At 31.7% G+C, this 18,894-nt stretch overlaps 1 protein-coding gene across 22 annotated transcripts in view; it reads right to left on the bottom strand.

The window, feature by feature from the left end:
• Positions 1-18,894, bottom strand: part of LOC148308110 (uncharacterized) — a 595,155-nt gene that overhangs the window by 135,252 nt on the left and 441,009 nt on the right. The window contains exon 5 of one of the 22 annotated variants that reach the window (XM_088262299.1): positions 3,744-5,109. The exons of 18 other annotated variants lie outside the window; for them this stretch is intronic. In XM_088262299.1, the coding sequence (XP_088118425.1) occupies positions 4,862-5,109 (248 nt within the window). In that variant the 3' untranslated portion in view covers positions 3,744-4,861. Of the gene's footprint in view, positions 1-3,743; positions 5,110-7,766; positions 8,159-10,678; positions 11,021-12,080; positions 12,551-18,894 lie in introns of those variants that run through there. 3 more of the 22 variants (XM_088262307.1, XM_088262287.1, XM_088262310.1) reach the window with 3 other exon arrangements.

Here is an 18,894-nt window from a genome sequence, read left to right as displayed (position 1 = left end):
TCGAATTGTTTTGTCACACATTCCTCTGATAAATAGCATTTCGACTGTATTTATAATAATAATAATGCAAGAATAATCGATAAAACCTGACTAAATCGGAATATGTTTTGGGTACAAAAATTTCAAATTATAATTCAAATTGTGTTGTCGCACATTCCTCTGATGGATAGCATTTCGACTGCATTTATGATAATAATAATAATGCATGAATAATCGATAAAACCTGACTAAATCGGAATATGTACTGAGTACAAAAATTTCAAATTATAATTCAAATTGTACTGTTGCACATTCCTCTGATGGATAGCATTTCGACTGGATTTATAATAATAATAATGCATGAATAACCGATAAAACCTGACTAAATCGGAATATGTTTTGGGTACAAAAATTTCAAATTCTTTATAAACAAATTGGGTTGGGATTTAGGCTCGTGTTCGTGAAAACCGTTGCAGAGGAAAAGTTTATCGATTCGAGAAACGAAAGCTCTGCACCCTTTGTGGAAATGGGTGGAACAAGCCCATCGCTCTTTCCCACTCTGCGTCGACCGCTGTAAGTAGTAAGTATAATCATTGTACTTCAGCAGCTGTTTCCCGCTTCTGGAAGGGATGAAATCCACTAAAAAAATCATTGAAATAGTTAATGAAAATAAAAACATTGTAAACAATAAAATTTGGTATATTAAAAGCAATGATAAGTTTGGGGTATGGTAAAAAAACACTCTCCTTGTCTTCCATTGTTTACATTGTGTAATACCACTTTTATAAACTATTACTTGTGACTACCGGCTTCGGAAAATCATTCCATCGTCAGGTCATTGAAATAAAATTATTCTGATTTGACATTTCGCTCACTCCTTTCAAGAACGTCATAAATCGAAAAACTTGATTTTTCAGGATAACGTTTTTAAAGTTTAAAAATATAATATAATGTATTAAAAATAAATGTCAAGCCACTTTTTGAACTTTTTACTGTGCAACAGATCTTTTAAAGTAAAACCTGGAGGTTTTTTCTCCATTTGAAAAATATTTCGTATATTTCAAAAAATAATTAAGCAATACCTTATCTTCAAAATGCAAAATCAACTCTTTCCTTCCTGTAGCGGGTAAATATTATCATAAAAATATGCCTCTTTTGCTGGGATAAAGTATATATTTTGTGGGCGTTCCGAAAAAATGCACAACTGAAAATTGACGATTTTTGATTTATGACATTCTTGAAAGGAGTGAGCGATTTGTGTAAAAATAAAATTTTGACCACAAAGTTATCAATGTTTTTGATATACGGAACATAAAAATAACATTTTGCGTGTGTCCAAATATTTGTTGACAAACCTGGATTATCTCCAATTATAGGAGTTATTTTATATAATCTAGATTTGTAAACAAGTATTTGGACAAACTCAAAATGTTATCAGGTCAAAAACAAGGATTTTTTCTGGCGTTTCTCATGTATGTGATTATAATCCAGGATTAGGACCTCACATAAAAATGAAAGAGTTTCTGCTCAATAAAAAAAGCTTCATCATCTCACCAATAGATGTCTCTAGTGAAATTCAAAGTGATTCAAGTACAATATTTCAAAATTGGATCGTTTATATAGAACTTTCAGGAATTAGAAAAGTGTGGTTCTCAATCATGAGTAGAATTGGTGATCCTTAAACCAGCCTACTACGGTCGTAAGACTACGTCACATTAATGCATATCCTCCGACTCCTAACCTGACCACTTTCAAGTATTTGAAATACTTGATCATGCCAATTTTTTTTAGGACTTCACTCCACCTGTTTTCAAAACCAAATTTCAATTGGTTCACATTTTCTATAAATTTCCCAACTTAGTTCATACAAGAAACAAAAAAATGCTTTTCCAGAGAAGGTATGTCAGGAAGCCCAGATGCTCCTGTATCAGATCTGGGAATGTGGTGGGACAACTATCAATATTTCCAACAACAACACAACAAACATAAATTTGTTAAACAATCCTTTCTTCACACATTCGATTTGCATGCCCAAACCATCTAAACACACCATTCATCATTTTTATCGATAATACTGACCTCAGCCTTGAAATCTTTTCTTATATCACGATTCAAACTATAATACAATGTTTTTCCGCACATTCGTATGAGAGAAAGCATTTCGACTGCATTCAGTCTTCTTTCATTCTTCTTTTGCCAACTCCTTGTAACTTTTTGTATTTGAAAAACTTGATCATGCCAATTTTTTTTGGACTTCACTCCACCTGTTTTCAAAACCGAATTTCAATTGTTTTACATTTTCTATAACTTTCGCATATTAGTTCATACAAGAAAAAAAATGCTTTTCCAGAGAAGGTATGTCAGAAACCTAGATGCTTCTGCATCAGATCTGGAAATGTGGTGGAACAACTTTCAATATTCATAACAACATTTGCCTCATAAATTTGTTAAACAATCCTTTTTTCACACATTCGATTTGCATGCCCAAACCATCTGAACACACCTTTCATAATTTTAACGATAATGCTTATCTCAGCCTTGAATTCTTTCCTTATATCACCATTTGAATATGTATCATACATCGTTTTACAGCGCATTCGTCAGAGAAAAAGCATTTCGACTGCATTCAGTCTACTTTCATTCTTCTTTTGCCAACTCCATGTTTCACTTCCATACATATTATCAAAATACGTAGACTTTTGACACCACCATATTTTAGGTTCTGATTGATCTGGTCATGTCAAGCTTTTTTTTGAGATATTATTTTCAAATAAAATAAGAGTAAATAAATAATAACAAATGAATTATTATAATTTATTTGATACCAATCACCTTTATTCTTACAAGCAGGTAAAAAGTGCTTTAAAAAAGATACATAAGTGAGTTTTTTTTCTTCATTTTTCACAAACTTAATCATAAATAACTTTTACTCGTACACTTCTCCTTAATTATAATTCCACACACTTAATGTAATACAATAAACAACCATTTAAAGGAGGAATCATACTATAAGAATTTATGTACATTTCATGTATGTATGTATTGCAATATTTGCGCCCTTTGGGCGCTTGTGCACTACACGGAATTTTACTGTCCGGCCGTCCGGTTCGGATGAAAAAACGGATGATTGGCTTGTGCACTTGTCCGTCTTTCTCTGGATCGTTGCACTCGATCGGTGCGCGATCACGGTCACTCGATCACGCCACACTGTCGTAGTCGTTTTTATTTAAAAAAAACCGGACTGCCGGATAGTAAAATTCCGTGTAGAGTACAAGCGCCCTTTAGGTTCTATTTTACGAAAATTCTCTACATAAATTATTAACTGAATATCAAATAATACATAATATTAAAAAATATTTTTATTAACTTTTGCTTAACAGTTCCTGTTTGATTCCTGAATAAAAAATAATACGAAATCTACTTTTAAAAATTGCTCAACATTGGCATAATGATTGCCAATGTAGGCAAAGTTGGAATGTGAACACCATATATATGTGCGTGTGTGCGCGTGTGCGTGTGTGTGGGTGTTCGTGTTTATGTGTGTAGGTATCAAAACGCAAGACGAAAAAAATGAAGATAGAAATATGCAGTGCGTCTTTTATCTTTTTGGCAGATATCTTTTTCGAGGATGAAATACACAAAATTTAAATTTCGAACGAGGAATACCGAAAAAATCTAAAAAATTTTATGTGATTCTCCTCAAACAATACCAACGCCAATATTGACTCTTAATCCAATCTAAGGCCAATCTTTGCGATATTTTTTATTGTTGTCAGTATATATTGTATAAATAATATTTCGTTCATTATATAAATATATCTCCAGCCCTTGATCTGGATATAGAATGATAACTTGGCCCCAAACCTAGAAAAGGTTGCCCATGCCTGATCTAAACCTTTGTTTTAAATTTGTATGTGTCCACATATTGAAATTTATAAATGATCATTGTGTTACGACTGTTATTAAAAATTATTGTTATTAAAAGTGAACACTAAGAGAATCAAACTACAATGCTTTTGATCTTTTAAAGTAGGACCAATTTTAATGTATACAGGATTTTTTTCAATTTTGCCCAATTATGCCTGATACAGTGCGTAGACTTAAAATTAAAAGTCAAAAAGGGAAAAAGAAATATATATTTATACTTCTTTCAGTTGTGAAGCTCCTTAGGTGCAGTCTTTTGTGAATACAACAACTATAATTTTAATTTTGCGTGCTAAATACTTCCATATCTTAAATTGTGATACGTGTTTTGATGCATTCTACATCTTTATCAAACACCGTACGTGAAGCTTAGTCTAATTTTTAGAGTTGTGGTTTTTGAAGGATAAAAAGAGGGTAAAAGCTGTTTCTTACTTTTTAATTAATGGAACCTTGGAAAATAGGGAAGAGGTTAAAATTTTAATTAAAAAAAAAAAGATAGATATTACCACAAAGTGACTGCCGAATCAATGAATGAAAAAATGAATTGAATCACTTTATCTGAACATTGTTTTAGTGTGAACATGGATAATACGGCTGTCCAAACTCAAAACACAGTAAGGGACTTTTTTGTTGTTGTACGGTTTATTTGCATTTTTGGACTAAGTAGATTCTACATAGTCCAAAAATGCAAAAAAAAACGTACCACAAAAAAATGTTCCTTACTGTGTTTTAAGTTTGGACAGCCGAATAGGGGAGAGGCTAAAAAATAAATTGAAAATGGATACATATTACCGCAAAATAACTGCCGAATCAATTGATTAAAAAACGAATTGAAACACTTTATCTAATAATTCTCAAAGTGTGAACATGGCCAATGGGGGAAAGGCAAAAATATGAATTACAAATGGAAATATATTACCGCAAAATAACTGTCGAATCGATTCATATTTTTTTAAATTTATCTGAACATCCTCAAAGTGTGATACTTGACGAAACACTCGCCCATGTGGAGAGCGGGTCGGTAGTCGCATGTGACGCAGACGAGAGAACACGCCTTTCTCCTTCCTGGCACTTTTCTGTCGGAACATACGACACAATCCTTCCGTCGTTTGTTGGGGTTGAGATTTATCACGTGCAGTCTTCCGTTCAAACGTTGCTCATCATCCCACGCTGACAGACGCCCGGCCACGGGCCTCTCGTATCTATCTGAAAATGATATCACAAATTGAAATATATGTCCGAAATCACAAACACACAAATACAGTATAATAGAACATTGTTCCACAAAGTGTATGCCGCTTTCCACTGGTGTACCGTAGTGATTAGTTGGTGTTCCGCGGAAAAAACGTCTAATTTTGTGAAAATAACACAATTGCTCCAAATTTTGATTGCCTGTGCTCAGTTAAGTAAGCTCACATTTCGCATTAAAAATAATATTTTACCATAATATGATTTTTCTGAAATTTCTTAATTTGGTACGTGTACCTTGAATAGAAAATGTTTGCGGAACACTGTAATAGAACACATATACAGTGGTACCTCGACATACGAGTGCCCCAACATACAAGATTTTCGAGATACGAGCCGACGAGCAAGTGATTTTTTGCTTTTAGTTACGAGCGAAATTCGAGATACGAGTTCGGTTCGGTAGTAACACGCAGTCGCGCCATCACGATCAGTTAGCAGCGTGCTTCCCAGGAACTGGCGACTGAGGAGATACAAGAGTTACAGTCACAGCAGCATACTGAGGTTATGCAAGAAATTGGTTTTGAGGAGTCAGAGGAGGAGGTTATTTCTACAAGTGAGATAAAGGAGATCTTAGGAATGTGGGAGAGAGTTTCACAGTTCGTAGAAAAAAAACACCCAGAAACAGTTGCAACAGGTCGTGCATCTGACCTTTTTAATGACACTTGCCTAACTCATTTCCGGAACATTCTGAGAGGGAGGAGGAAACAAACCTCCTTGGACATGTTTTTTTCTAAACGGCCTACAGGTGAAAGCGAGAAAAATGTAGCGAAAAAGGCAAAGACCAGTGAGGATATCTAATTTATTTCTTTACATTCTCTTTTTTTGTTTTTGTGCAAAAAATATTTGATATTTATAAATACCTTTTTACTATTCAAAACCACGTAACAAAAATAACTGGGGGTGACATTTTGGAGGTTGGAACGGATTAATGGTAGTTCAATTGTTTTGCATGGGGAAATTTGCTTTGATATATGAGTAATTCAAGATACGAGCAAGGTTGCGGAACGAATTAAACTCGTATGTCGAGGTACCACTGTACAATACAATTTAAGACGAACAAACAAAAACCTATTATTTTTCTGACCCTTGTCTGCACCCAGTGATGCATAGGGCACTGCATCGTAATGACGCAGTGTTATCTTGATAGTTACTTCCATGCAGGCTAGGTGATCACTCCTGCGGTTCAGGAACCAATCCAGGGTAATATTTAATAAATATAAGAGTGTAAAATTAAAAATATTTATAATCGAACCCGGGACGACGGTAGCTAAACACGCTAACCATTACTGTCTGAGACATAACTATTTATCATTAGAATCCTAACTGTCCATCAAACCTCCTCTCTTAGTTTTTCCCTCTACCTCCTTCCCTAGAATCCCTTTTTCCTTTGCTACGTCACTTTGAATAAAACCAAGGTACAAGGTAGTCCCAGAAAACACACAAAAATATATATTTTTAGGAATACCTACGTTATTCTCAAATTTGTAAGTATCTTTTTGTAATGCGAATTAAAATTTATGGAAAAATTCAGGATATAAATATAATTATTAAATAAAACGACGATATTTAAAAAATATATTTATTAAAGTATCAAATTAAATTAAACAATTAAATTTATTTTTGAATTTAACATTTAACAATTGAAAGGTACAAAAGTGAATTCATCAATAAAAAATTAAGTACACAGCAAAATGTTTTTCGAAAACTAGATGTTAGTTGACCAAAAATAAAAACATTGTTTTAAATTTTATTTATTTGTCACAATTTTAAAATTATATTTATGTATCCTCACAGGGTTTTCCCGTGTCGGCGACACATTTTACAACACTTATTAAGTTATTTGTCTATAATGAGTAATGCAATCGTGGATGATACGTCCGAATGATATGATGAAATCTACCCACCTTCGATATAGAATTTTTAATGGTTCTTTTTAAACAACGTTTCGTTACTCAATTATTTAACGGACAATGGAAGCAAGTTCATTGCGAAATACTGAAAATTCCTTAAACAAAACGTGATATACAATTGATTTTGTAGATGTGTTTTTGTTGATTTTCGTGTTGTTTTGCTGTGAGGTACTTTCTTTTGATTTATATGAGAAATTCTTTACCTTTCCGGGAGTATGGACGTAAATGAACGTCGGTGCGAATTTTCCTGAAAGGAGTATCGACGTTAATAAACGTCGAAGTCCGTCTGTCAGTCAGTATGATGTAACTTGTATAGCAATGACATATGTAGATAGTTGTGTGTAATTTTGTAATAGTTGAAAAATATTTTGAAGATGTTTTTTTTTTTTCAAATTATTTTAACATAATTTTTATCTTCATAATACATCGATTTAATGAAAAAAAGAAATTTTTCATGTAAAAAGAACCCACTTCCCAGAGAAAGTCGTACATTAATTTTTGTACTCCCGGAAAGGTTAAATGCAAAAGTAAGGTTGTTTTAGAGATTAATTTTTTTTTGTATGTGTCACGACTTGAGATGAAACATCTTTCATTATTATATAAAAGATGTCTGACATCCCAGGGCTTACGACCTGGCAATCAACTAACATTTAAAATTTAATTAATACAATTTAAAACAATAAAAATAAATAATACTCAATAAAATTGTGTTTTCAGTAAAAAAATATATTCTTATCTAAATTAAAATTAAAACAGGTATTACAGAGAGGTTCGTCCTTGAGATTTTGTATGTGAAACATGCATTCAAAACCATCGATATGGTTTTGAAATACTATCGAACACAGAGATATGACACGTTTAAAGCTTGACATATGTCCCATCCGCTGCTATGTGATACCGACATGGCTTGTGATCGTGTATCCCGGCTATTTTGGTGACAAAATTGTCTTTGATATGCACATAAGCTCGACAAGTACTAGAAATAGAACACGGCCATATTTGATTCCCGTTTCTGCAGCTACTATGGAATCTGTATGAGTAATTCTTCAGCAGAAATAATTGTTTGCCTCTTCGTGAAGGGATAAACCGACCAGTATCTTCAAAATAAAAGAAAAAAAATATTTATTAGAATTGTGAAAAATAAATGTCAATCTATCATATTCATTTACAGTTTGTTAGTGAAACAGTTAGTGTAGTCAAATGTGGACCGCAATTAAGTCATATTATTTTTTGACATCTCAACATTGATGAAAAAAAATATGGAAGTCAGGGAATTTACGTGATCACTTTACACACGTGTAACATTCACCAATTCTACCCACTATTGGCAACCACACTACTCAAATTCTTGGAAGTTCTATATATATATATATATATATTAACCAATTTCGAAACATTGTGCTTGAATCACTATTAATATGATGAGTAGTGATTTTTTTATTCCATTTTACTCCTTACTATTTAATATTTTTATCCAGTTGTTTAATAGTAGAAAAATATTTTGAAGATGTGTTTTTTTTTTCAAATTATTTTAACATAATTTCTATCTTCATAATACATCGATTTAATGAAAAAAAAATTTTTCATGTAAAAAGAACCCACTTCCCAGAGAAAGTCGGACATTAATTTTTGTACTCCCGGAAAGGTTAAATGCAAAATTAAAGTTGCTTTAGAGATTTTTTTTTTGTGTGTCACGACTTGAGATGAAACATCTTTCATTATTATATAAAAGATGTCTGACATCCCAGGAATTACGACCTGGCATTTAACTAACAAAAAAGTTTCATTAATTGATTCGATAGTCACTTTGTGGTATAATCTATCAATTTTAATTATCATACGGTGCTTGAAAATGATACGGAATGCATCGAAGCACGTGTCACAATAGTTTTTAAGAAATAGTGGTATTTATTAACTAAAACATTAATTAAAAATAAACAAAAAAAGTATTTAAAACATCTTAATAATCGATAGACCTAAATGTACTGAATTCACGGAGTATCAACAAAATAAAATTAAAATAAAAAACATTGTATTAATTAAAATAAATTAAATATTTTGGTCACGATACCAGCAGCGCAGTGATCCGAATTAAAGGCTGATATGCACAGGATTAAAAAAAAATATTAATATTGAAAATAAAATAAAACGTTTTTCGATATTTTTATCGAGAAAATTTCAATAGAAAATAAGTTAAAATACAAAGAATGTCGTCAAACAGGAAAGAAAATTTGCTAAAATAATTATTTTTTGTTTGAAAAAGAAAGAAAAATGCTAAAAATTAAAATTCGTCCACTCCAATGAATTATTACAACTAAAGGTAATGTGAAAAAAAATCACCGTATGTCAAATAAATATCGGGACAATATTTGGACCGATGCGTCGGTACATTGGGTTGATCGTGACATAAGGACACCACTGTCAATAATGGTTACTAAAAATAACGCGATGAATCTCAACGTATCACGTTTGAAATTCTTGACTCATCATTTACAAAACAAACTGATGAATGACAAACAAAGACGAATCAGGTATAATATTATTATTTGATTCGGTATTAAGTTAGTGGAATGATGTAAAGATTATTTAAAAAAAAAAAATACTTGTATAATACCACTTACAGAGTTTTATTTCATTACACACGACTAGTTTCGAAAACTACAGTTGTTTTCATCGACATGTAAGAATAGTAAAACTAACGAGCGAAAAAATTATTCGGTATATGTAGGCGTTGGTAGGTTAATAAATAGAGGGGGGGGGTTAGGGGCGAGACTTTTGCAATGAAAACATAGATAATAATGGTGACGCATTTTAGTAAAGAATATTATTATAAATGTTTTATGAGAATTTAAATTGTAATGTATAAAAGTAAAGTAAATCAAAACACTTGTTTTTTGCCACTTGAGTAATATTTATTTTAACGACTAGTTTAGAAAGATACAGATGCTTCCATCTTCGGGTCTGAATATAAACTTTGTAGTCGTTAAAATATATATAACTCAAGTGGTAAAAAACAAGTTCATTGTAACGGCACATAGTTGGTGGAATTCCATTTTGTATTGTTGGGTAATATATCCAAAATTAAACACGGTTATTGGATTGAATTCTACTTTTATTTACATATATATGATAATATGTGACGCGTTTCGTCTTATTAAGACATTACCAAACAGAATGTTTGATTTTGTTTTGATAAGACGAAACGCGTCATATATAATCATAAATATGTAAATAAAAGTAGAATTCAACCCAATAACAGTGTTTAATTTTGGATATATTACCCAACAATTAAAAAAGAAGTGTTTTCATAAACAATTTCATCAAGTCGTACCACAAAGTGAATGCCGAAACAATAAATAAAATATTTTTATGTTTAGTATATTACAATAATTTTATTTTCATGATGGAATAATTTTCACAAATAAGTGTTTAAAAAAAGTGATATTACATAAAGTAAACAATGGATAATAAGGAGAGTGTTATTATTGTGTTTCTAAATTTTTTCTACCCCACCTTACCTGTAAACATATATGGTAATACCTGAATATTTGTTTACTCATTAGTTTTTGTAATCACCAGTAGTTTTCGAAACTTGTCATGCGTAATGAAACAAAATCAAGGGTATAATACATTGTTTAATAATAATAAATGGTATTACACAGTGTTTGATCTTTAAAATCAAGTCTCTGTGTCGCTTGCAGAAGAATTTCCTCCATTCTTTGCCATTATTTTGGAGACATATTGCCCTTTATCTGTGATGTGGTATTTGCGCGACTCGTGGTGGTGGATCCCGCTTATGTTGGTGATGGCGTTGTCCGAAATGTGCACAAAAGCGCGACATTTTTTCTCGATACACGCCCATCTTGACCTTCCGTCGGTGATTTTCTTATTAAATCGATACGGATAATGCTTCAACAGCAACAGTTTCTTTCCCTTCATCGACATTACATAGACGCCAGCTAAAAAATAAATAACAGCATCATTAGCTCTGATATAAATAAATATGACAATTAATAGAAAGAGTACATAAAAAATTAAACCAAACAAGAAAACAAAAAATAGAGAAGATGCGACTTTGGCAACCTATCACCTTTTTTTTTATAAAATAAAAAAAGAAGCATTTTTTATTGGTACTTTTTTCACCAACCAATTTTGACAAAAACCTGTCATCATTGTTGCGCAGTGTGATCGATAATTCTAAATTATCTGGAGCATTGGTCTGTATGTTCCCGATAGTTACCTAAGACAGCGTCGGCATAGATTGATTCACATTCCTATACACAGGAACAACCTGCCGATGGTTATGCCTGTGGGAAGATCTACCGCTATGCTGAACAATATCACGCTGGATATTTATCTGTTCCATGTGCCTGAATGGGTATTCTGAAGCGAGATTCTTCTACATCTTTAACAAAGAGTATTCTCGCTTATTTTAGATTTTTTGTTAATGTATACGATTTAGTTTGCAACGTGTATTTTAATTTTAAATAAATAAATAAACTGAATTGAATAGGGTTAAACATGTTGACATTTAACGTTGATGATGATAAGGTTCTTGTCGAAACCGGTTGGAGAAAATTAGTACCAATAAAAGTGGTTAAAAAAAGTAGTTTTTATTTTATAAACTTTATAAAATGTGCCACAAAGTATGTACGAAACAGATTTAAGATAAACCGTTTTCATTACTAGGATGTTTTACACTAATTGAAGTGCTTAAATAAATAAATAATGCACATTTAATTACTAAATTATTTTAATTAGGTTAGGAGTCAAAATAATCGGCGGGAATGTACGAGGAGATGCACGAATGCTGTAGAAGCGATTTTTTTTTGCAAAACCAGAGTGGTGTGTCGTTCTATTCTCTCTGGCTACCTCCAGCGGCTAATTAGCGTGATGGCGTAAAATTTAAGAAAAATATATGCACTAAGTTTATTAAATATTCAATCTAATTAGCACAAGCAAGATTTGTGAACAAGGTTTTGGAAACACACAATGTTGTAAATTAAACAATAAAACATAATATTTTCATTTGATATTTAATTTACGAAAAATTTGATTAATACAATTTAAAACAATAAAAATATATGATTCACAAAAAATTGTATTTTCAGTAAAAAAATATTCTTATCTAAATTAAAATTAAAACAGGTATTACAGAGAGGTTCGTCCTTGAGATTTTGCATGTGAAACATGCATTCAAAACCATCGATATGGTTTTGAAATACTATCGAACACAGAGATATGACACGTTTAAAGCTTGACATATGTCCCATCCGCTGCTATGTGATACCGACATGGCTTGTGATCGTGTATCCCGGCTATTTTGGTGACAAAATTGTCTTTGATATGCACATAAGCTCGACAAGTACTAGAAATAGAACACGGCCATATTTGATTCCCGTTTCTGCAGCTACTATGGAATCTGTATGAGTAATTCTTCAGAAGAAATAATTGTTTGCCTCTTCGTGAAGGGATAAACCGACCGGTATCTTCAAAATAAAAGAAAAATATATTTATTAGAATTGTGAAAAATAAATGTCAATCTTATCATATTCATTTACAGTTTGTTAGTGAAAAAGGGTGTAGTCAAATGTGGACTGCAATTAAGTCATATTATTTTTTGACATCTCAACATTGATGAAAAAAAATATGGAGGTCAGGGAATTTACGTGATCACTTTACACACGTGTAACATTCACCAATTCTACCCACGGTTGACAACCACACTACTCAAATTCTTGGAAGTTCTATATATATTAACCAATTTCGAAACATTGTGCTTGAATCACTACTAATATGATGAGTAGTGATTTTTTTATTTCATTTTATTCCTAACTATATAATATTTTTATTCAGTTGTTCAATATTTTTAATTTTCTACCCATTGGATAGATTTTCTAAAAAACTTATTTTTTTAACATAACGTGGTTTACAAGTGGACTACTCAAATTACCTCTTAGTAAGAAATAGCGAGACCAATCGGTGTGATGTTTTCATCAACGGGTGAAAGTACAAACTGTTTATATTGTCACCAGTTGATGAGAACATTTTTGATTCTTAAAAAAGTCAAATATACAAAAATATAATTTAAATTTTAAAATGTAATTTTAAAAAAAAAAGATAAAGTTTTTTATGTAAGTGTATAGCCAAATTATCGGTGAGTGGTTACATACAGCTATTACGAATATTTTTTGTAAGAAAAAGGAAAAAAAATAACCATAAATATTACTAAAAAGGCATTTATAAACTCAAAAGTGGTCATTTACTACAAGTGTTTGGTCTGTGTTCAAATCATTCAATTCGTTTAATTCACACATGTGTGATATTATTTATTGATTCGGTTTGAACATTGTGGAATGATATTTTGACCATTTTAAAAATAGAACGCTTGTATAATGCCGCTTATTGTTTTATTTTATTACACACAATCAGCGTGTAATGAAATAAAACTTAATGAGTGGTTTTGTCGGTGTTTGATTTTTAAAATAATCTACACATGCGTAAGTGTTTTGTCTATATTTATATCATTCAATTCCGCGCGTGTTTTTATATGCCCTTGACCAGTGGCGTGCACAAAGTGTTTGGTCAAGGTAGGTAGTGGAGCTTGGGTAAGGATAAGGCAGAGTAGGCACTAGTCGTTTTTCTATATGGAACGCGAGTAATCCAGGGTAGGCACTGCTTTTCTGCCTATATAGAATGCACACCTCTGTGTGAGCATGTATATTTGTTGGATATTTAAGGCTTATTGTTTTATTCTTTAATAAATTTGTGATAAAAATAATTAAGAAAGCATTTTTCAATCATCTTTATTAAACCGGAATAAAAGTATAAATTATTAGACATACAAACATAATTTTAATGCTGAATTCTTAACCTTTCCAGGAGTATAATTATTAACATCCGACTTTCTCTGGGGAGTGGATTCTTTTTAAATAAATAAAAAAAATCACGTAACCTATGTATTACAAGATAAAGATAGAAATTATACACAAATATCCACAGATGTCATTGATATACAAGTTTCATCATACCGACTGGCAGACGGACGTTAATGAACGTCGATACTCCTTTAAGCAAAATTCGCACCGACGTTCATTTACGTCCATACTTTAGGAAAGGTTAATAAAATGAAGCGAAATGAAATTCAATAATAACTTTGAAAAATTAAAACAAAAACACTTTTTATTATAAAGAATTAACCTTTAACTAATAAAGTATTACATTTTATAGAATAAAGTAACAACTAAGTACATAGTTTTACATAAATTTTATTTGACCAGCGACCGGTTTTTATATATTTCATCAGACTCGTGAATTTTGGCGATTTTGGCGTATCACCAGTTTAATGACATGGTCACGACAAAACCCGGTCGCTGGTCAATTAAAATTTATGCGTAAAAAACTTATATATTTGTTTTTTTATTCTATGAAATGCAGTTTCACCAAAAAATGTCAGTACAAAACTTAAAAGCATTATATTTGTTCTGATTAATACATACATACATGTATGTACACTATATATACATAAGTAGAATGCTTAAAATGCCACAGAAGTAGAGTTTTGGAGGTCCTCAATAAAACGTTACATTTCCATTATAAATGATTTAAAGTTTTTTTTATTACCATAAATTTATCACAATTTTAAACATATTTAAAACAATTTTTTGCAAAGCCCCCCCAAGTCACCTTGTGTGTCTTGTCGGTGGAGTTCTTTTTGAATACATTTTTTGTTGTTTTTAACGATTTTAACCTAATATACACACAAAAAAGAAAGGACAATTAAGAATATAAATATTTTACAATTTTCATAAAATTAACTCTTGATAATTTGTTATCAGAAATTCTAGCTTGTAAAATTGTTACGTTTTGGTGGGATTCGATGATTTTATATTGGTTTTAACATACGATTGGTCACATTTTGTCGCAACTTTAACTAAGATTTCGATAGAATACAGACATATAAAGGATTTTTGTACAATATTGGAAATGTAATTCTATGTTGAGGACCTCCACATTTGGTTTCTAGCGTTGATATGGTTTGACTTTAAGAGGGTATTTAAATTTTGACGTAGCGCCCCTCATTCGTGATTAGATACGGTCGCAACATATGATTATGTTGTGCCTCGGACGATTTCACTATGTTGTTTTTGATATGGACATAAGCTCGGCAAGTTTTCACAGAGCACGGCCATGCTTGGGTGCCATTTTTATTGGTACGATGAAATCTGTACGTGTATTTTTTATACAAGAACAATTGTTTGCCTTTTTGAGATGTGGCAAACATTCCAGTATCTACAACATAAAAGGAAATGAGTACATTAATTACTTTATTCATAGATTCTTCAAAAGTTTATGCATCTACGCATATGTTTGTATGTTTAATTTACACATATCGCTCACTCCTTTCAAGAACGTCATAAATCAAAAATTGTAAATATTCTATTGTGCATGTTTTCGGAATGCCCAGAAAATGTACTATATCCCAGCAAAAGCGGCATATTTTTAACTTAAAATTTAACCGCTACAGGGCAGAAAGTGTTGTTTTTGCATTTTGAAGAAAAGGCACTGTTTAATTATTTTTTTCAAAAAACTAAATATTTTTCAAATGGAGAAAAAAACTTCAGATTTTACCTTAAAAGATCTGTTGCACAGTAAAAAGTTCAGTAAGTGGCTTGATATTTATTTTTAATACATTGTATTATTTCCTAAACTTTAAAAACGTTCTCCTGAAAAATCAAGTATTTTGATTTATGACGTTCTTGAAAGGAGTGAGCGATGTGTGATATTATTTATTGATTCGCTATTGACATTGTGGATCATTTTAAAAATTGAACACATGTATAGTGCCACTCGGTTTTATTTTATTACACACAATCTGTGTGTAATGAAATAAAACTTAATGAGAGGTATTGTATAAATGTTTAATTTTAAAAATAATTTCCACGTGTGTGAGTACGTAAATTTGAAATATATTTTAAGGATTCCAGTTTTTTCTAGTATCTACAAAATAATTGAGATGGAGTACAAAATTAACTTTTTCATAGATGCCTCGAAAATGTATGCACCTATGCATATCTTTGTACATTTAAGATACATGTGTGAGTATGTAAATTTTCAGACATTTTTAGGCTTCTTGTTTTATTCGCCGTTTGTCCGCCTCCGTAGTGTAATGGTCAGCACGCTCGGCTACCGTTCTGGAGGTCCCGGGTTCGATTCCCAAGGGGGGTAAAATAAATAAAAGTGATTTTTTCACAGTCATATTTATTCAATATTACCCTGGACTGGTACCTGAAGCGGAGGGCTGATCACCTTTCCTTCATGTGTAAACCATCAAGATAACACTGCGTTTATATGACGCAGTGCCCTATGCACCATTGGGGTGCGGATAAGGGTTTTATTATTTTATAATGTTTTATTCAGTATGCAGTACGTACAAAAAGCAGTTTTATGCAGTAACTACAAAATAATAGAGAACGAATACATAAATTAAAAGTCATTTTATGTCATCGAGGGCACTCGTGCAGTGGCGTGCACAGAGTTTTGAATCAGGGTAGGCGGTAGGGTTGGATAAGTATAAGGCATAGTAGGCACTGGTTGCGTTTCTATTTGGAACGCGGGTAGTTTATGGTAGGCACTGATTTTCTGCCTTTATAGAATGTACGCCACTGCATTCGTGTCGTTAAATGTCATATATTCACGTTAATTACTCATATATGTATTCATATTAAGGGGTGTCCTGAAACAGAACGCATTTTCCTACATAGCATTTTTATATGATTTTTATAGAAGGGAATAAAAGACAAAAAGTTATTGAATTTTGAGGTTTGGTTTTATACATATTTAATAAATAATTTTTTTTATAATTATATAAGTATAACAGTTCGATTTTTCACAAGCGTCGTGTTGCTTCAGTCTATTCCCAAATAAACATTCAATGAAATAACACTCTCCTTATCATTCTTCGTTCACTTTAAGTAATACCACTTTAAAAAACATTAATTCGTGACTACCTTTGAAATAATCATTCTATCATCAAGTCATTAATATATCATTATTACGGTCTGACATTTATACAAAAATAAAATTTTAAAAGAGAGAAAGAAGACGAATGAATCACAATGCTTTAAATTTAGTTGGTTATTGGTTTACCGACTAAGTTTAACTAAATATTCTCATTGTGATTCATTTGTCTTTTTTATCTCATTCAAAATTTTGTTTTTCTATTAATGTCAGACCGTAATAATTTTGTTTTTAAGACTTGATGATAGAATGATTATTCCGAAACCGGTTATAACGAATTATTGTTTATTAAAGTGGTATTACACAAAGTGAACGATAAATGATAAGGATAGTGTAATATTACCATACCACAAAGTGAATTATACTTTTAATATACAAAATATATTCAATGCAATAATTGCAAAATAAAGCAGAATTAGGAATTAATAAAGTTAACTAAAGTTCAAGCGAGGTAACAAATTAAAAAACTAGAACATCACGAAAGACAGACACATCACGAAAACTCCACATATTGCCCAGTCGCAGTCATGTAAAACTTCCTCTTTGGATGATGGTGGGTGCCATACATGGCTCGAATGGTATTATCATTCATGTGGCAATACGCGCGATAAGGCGCCCAGAGTTTACTAAAGTTCACGCGAGGTAACAAATTAGAAGACTAGAACATCACGAAAACTCAACATATTGTCCAGTCGCAGTCATGTAAAACTTCCTCTTTGGATGATGATGGGTTCCATACATGGCTCGAATGGTATTATCATTCATGTGGCAATACGCGCGACAAGGCGCCCTCAGGGGGCGATAAGTGCACATCCACCTTTCGCCGGTTTTGTTTATGAGATGGAACCCATACGTGTATCCTCCGATCAGCAACAAATTTCTACCTTTTTGTGATTTCACAAATACGGCTAAAAATAAAATAACCAAAATGTGAGTACATCATTCCTTCATTTAAAGTTGTGTCCTGTAATTCTTTGTATATGTTAATATGGTGTGTTATTGGTGATTTGGAAAAATCAGAGAAAAAAATCTGTGTTGAAAAGTCGAATGGTGAACATATTGTCCTCTCAGGATCTTCAAAAACGATCCTTTTCTGAATTGTATATATGTCCCTACTAGAATCAACATCACACACACACCCTCTTACACACTTCACATTTGCACTTTTTTTATATATGTATAATATAATATATATTTCTCATAGATACGTGTTCATTTGCTAGTTCTACACTAAACATTTTGTACTAATCTTTATGTTTCTGTGGTTAACTATAATTGGCTTGTTTAACGTATATCTTTTGATATTTTGTTTTACATATGTTGCTGTTATTAACCCAAAAAAATAATAATGAGTATGATAATTTATGTACCATATATCGCTCACTCCTTTCAAGAACGTCATAAATCAAAAATCGTCAATTTTCAGTTGTGCGTGTTTTCGGAATGCCCAGAAAATGTACTATATCCCAGCAAAAGCGGCATATTTTTAACTTAATATTTACCCGCTACAGGGCAGAAAGTGTTGTTTTTGCATTTTGAAGAAAAGGTTTTGTTTAATTATTTTTTGAAATATACTAAATATTTTTCAAATGGAGAAAGAACCTTCAGGTTTCACCTAAAAAGATCTGTTGCACAGTAAAAAGTTCAATAAGTGGCTTGATATTTATTTTTAATAAATTGTATTATATTTTTAAACTTATTTTAAAAAAACGTTCTCCTGAAAAATCAAGTTTTTTGATTTATGACGTTCTTGAAAGGAGTGAGCGATATCGTTAACGAACCAGCTACATATTGTCATTAAATATGTACAAAG

This window comes from Brachycentrus maculatus, unplaced genomic scaffold, assembly GCF_059751285.1.
Source record: "Brachycentrus maculatus isolate JH-2025_06_01 unplaced genomic scaffold, ASM5975128v1 h1tg000176l, whole genome shotgun sequence".
Classification (NCBI taxonomy): Eukaryota; Metazoa; Arthropoda; class Insecta; order Trichoptera; family Brachycentridae; genus Brachycentrus; species Brachycentrus maculatus.
The sequence above is the reverse complement of the archived record's forward strand: the minus strand, read 5'-3'. Positions and strand labels throughout refer to the sequence as shown.